Source organism: Lactuca sativa, chromosome 8 (assembly GCF_002870075.4).
Source record: "Lactuca sativa cultivar Salinas chromosome 8, Lsat_Salinas_v11, whole genome shotgun sequence".
In the NCBI taxonomy this organism is placed as follows: Eukaryota; Viridiplantae; Streptophyta; class Magnoliopsida; order Asterales; family Asteraceae; genus Lactuca; species Lactuca sativa.
In genome coordinates, this window is record NC_056630.2 from 4,727,877 (window position 1) to 4,731,589 (window position 3,713).

Consider the following 3,713-nt stretch of genomic DNA (forward strand, 5'->3'; position numbering starts at 1 on the left):
ATATATATATATATATATATATATATATATATATATATATAGTGAATATACCCTTAAGGGTATATAAGCTTAGGTACCCAAACACATAATTTTACGTCGTTTTATATCATATATAAAAATTATAATTGTCCAATGTTCTTATAATTCAACTTATGACTTGATTTACTTCTAAGATATTTATAAATTTCACATTTATCACCCTCTTACATAATTTTCATTTTCAACTATAATATATATAGCCTATTAGGTCTTTGGCAAAAAGATGTGATATAAAGGAAGATAATAGTGAAAATTTTAAAATCTTAATTGTAAATCAAGTTAGGAATTGAAGATAAAGAGCATTATAATGAATATATCAAATAAAACGGCGTATTAATATGAGTTTGGGTACCTAAGTTTATGTACCCTTAAGGGTATATTTACTTTTCCATATATATATATATATATATATATATATATATATATATATATATATATATATATATATATATATATATATATATATATATATATATATATATATATTCGAACAAAACGTCAAAAAAAATCTAAATCATAGTAATATAAATAAATTAAATAAAAATAATAATAAATAATGGATGACGTTACATAAATGGTCCCTTTGGCCGAAACAAAGTACATAAATGGTCCTTATGATGAATGACAAATGTGTTATTTCACAAGAGACTTAACTGTAAAAGTTAACACCGTTAGTAAAAAAAGAATTGTCTTTGCAAGATTTTAAAAACGCATAGATCATCTTTGCACACAATTTGTCATTAGGACGAGAGTTGGTCAATTGTGTCAACCATAATGACCATTTATGTAATTTTGTCAAAAAAATATAAATCTATAAATTCTTCAAAATTCCATGTAATAATTTTGTTTTTTTCTAACAATTATCATTCACCTAATTTTACACTTTTCATAAGTAATGACACTTGAATTCTCAACATTTGGTTGGTGACGTTTTTCCGTCAACTCCTAATAGCATTAAGTTAAACCCGTTTGGTTTAGTATTAGTTCTTTTAATTCATAAAAGAGATATCTAAGAAAATAAATAAAGGAGGTAAAATAACACCAAGACTCACTTCTTTATAATTAATAAAATATATATTTAAAGGATATATAAAATTTTAAAAATTATAAGAGCATTTATAATGGAAGTTTTTTTATAACTTATTGTTATTAACTTTTTTATGTTAAACACTTATTACCATTGAAGCATATAGTTTTTTTTTGTTTTTTTATTAATCACTCAATATATATTAAATGGTCAATATAATTTAATGTTTAGTTCATTTAACCCGCATGATATAATCATATATTATTTCATTTCCTTAATCATATTTTAGTTTTAAATCATTGTTATTTATTTAATAGTTAATTACTTTTATTAAATATTTAATGTCATTTCATATATAATATTTTCATTTTGTTGTGACATTTTAGGTATAATGTATGTTTAAAAAAATATTAATTACATGAGAGTGTTTTTAATAGAATATTTTAAACAAATAAGGATAATTTAGTTAAATTTAAGAAAAAAAATATTGGAAGGGTTTACCATTAGAAATATCATTTTATAGGCTAAATTTTATAGAATGATAAGTTGATAAATATTTTAAATCGTGTATATCTCAATTACTGAAGATGCTTTAAATTTGTTAAAATGATAGGTTAAGCAAATATAATTTATGTGAGAACTCTAACCATTAATATTATTTAATGATAAAAGAAGTCATTACATAGATACGGAATGCAACCGTCAACAAGCTGCTAGCCATTTTTTGTGTTACATAAATAATTATTAATTATTAATTTATTTACTAGAACTAGAATGCCCAAAAATCAAACCTAAGAAAACAAAATATTTTTATAATTAAGATGAGCAAACCGGTAGCGTTCTTTTACTTTGAAAAAATAGAAGAGAATCCTTCTGGAATTAGAATATTCTGTTGTAAACCCTTTAAAACCCCCTCTTTACGTTTTCTCCCTGAAACCAACTCAACTGATTAACCACACCAAAATCTATCATGTGCGAAAACTTAAACAAACAATATCAACTCTGCGAAGAACTCGGCCGAGGTCGGTTCGGCGTCGTCCGCCGGTGTTTCTCTGCCGGAACCGGTGACTCTTTCGCCTGTAAGTCCATCGACAAACGGCTCCTATTGGATACCACAGATCGCGAATGCATCGATAAAGAACCCAAAGTTCTTCACCTCCTTGGTGGAAACCCTCACGTAGTCCAAATCCACGCTCTCTACGAGGACGATAATTACCTCCATATGGTTATGGACCTCTGCGACTCGCCGGATCTCTTCGACCGCATCTCGAATCACGGCGGTGTGTTTTCGGAGTCGGAAGCGTTTTCTGTGTTTTCTCCTTTGATTTCAGCGATTAGTTATTGTCATCGTTCAGGCATTGCGCATCGCGATATCAAGCCGGATAATGTTTTGTTTGATTCGAGAGGAATGTTGAAGCTGGCGGACTTCGGATCGGCTGAGTGGTTTGGGATGAACGAGCGGAGGACGATGACCGGAGTTGTTGGCACGCCGTACTATGTTGCGCCGGAGATTTTGTCCGGTGGGGAGTATAATGAGAAGGTCGATGTATGGAGTGCTGGTGTTATTTTGTACATAATGTTGGCCGGAGTGCCTCCATTCTACGGAGAAACGCCAGCGGAAACGTTCGAAGCAGTACTGAGAAGTAATTTGCGGTTTCCGACGAGGATTTTCAGGTCTGTTTCTCCGGAAGCCAAGGATCTGTTAAGAAAGATGTTATGCAAGGATGTATCTAGACGAATTTCTGCTGAACAAGTTTCAAGTAAGTCCTACTCTGTTTCTAAATTCCTTCTCATCTTTATTTTTTATTATTAAAATAAATTCAATTATCGAAGCCTTAAAATCCTTTTCTAAGATCCTCTTTTAATGTTGGAGCTTTGAAGTCCTGGAAAATTAGGTTTCATTCTACAGTTTTTCTAGAATTGATAAACTTAAATCAATCAAACACGATTTAGACGTTAGGCTTAAAGATCAACCATGGAGTTTTCTTGGGCAAAATCTAAATATTTTGTTTGGAATTAACTGTAGGGCATCCATGGGTTGTAACTGGAGGTGAAACTCGATCAATGGCGGATCTGAGCTGAGAAGAAAACCCTGTTGTCCTACCAGCACAGCAGTACTACTAACAGAAAAGAGTGGAAGTTCGATGAGTGTTTTGTAGCCCGAGAACTCTCCTAGGCCACCTTTCTTATATGTAGATAGTCTCTTATATCTTCTTTCTTGTTTTCTTGTATGAATCAATCAATATGATTCTTCTTCCCCATATATGAGAATTGAAGAATCTTGCCTAATAAATAAAGAATCCTTTGTGATCGATTCGGATGTTTATGAAATGTTACTGCTTTAAAGAATCCTTTAATTTTGTTGTCGATAGATTTTTGGTTTATCATGTATAAACAATTGGAATCCATAGAAACGGGCAATTAATGATCACTGGATCGAAAAGGATATGCTATCACAACTTAAGAGTCAACATATCAAACGCCACCACTATTTTTTATGCTTTATCACTTGCCCATAACTTGCCTAATTTAAATATTATTATTATATTATATATATTAAAATAAATCAGGGGAAAAAACGTAATAAAATAAGCAAAATAATAAAACTAATCAGGGTAAGTTTTTATTTCATATATTAATACAATAT

The 3,713-nt window shown here is 30.2% G+C and overlaps 1 protein-coding gene across 1 annotated transcript; it reads left to right on the plus strand.

The window, feature by feature from the left end:
- The first annotated feature begins 1,988 nt into the window (after positions 1–1,988).
- On the plus strand, positions 1,989–3,380 carry LOC111910987 (phosphoenolpyruvate carboxylase kinase 2). The gene is made up of 2 exons (XM_023906754.3): positions 1,989–2,826; positions 3,093–3,380. Exons 1-2 carry the CDS (start codon positions 2,037–2,039, stop codon positions 3,146–3,148), a joined length of 846 nt encoding a protein of 281 aa, XP_023762522.1. The 5' UTR covers positions 1,989–2,036; the 3' UTR covers positions 3,149–3,380.
- Positions 3,381–3,713: the final 333 nt, after the last annotated feature.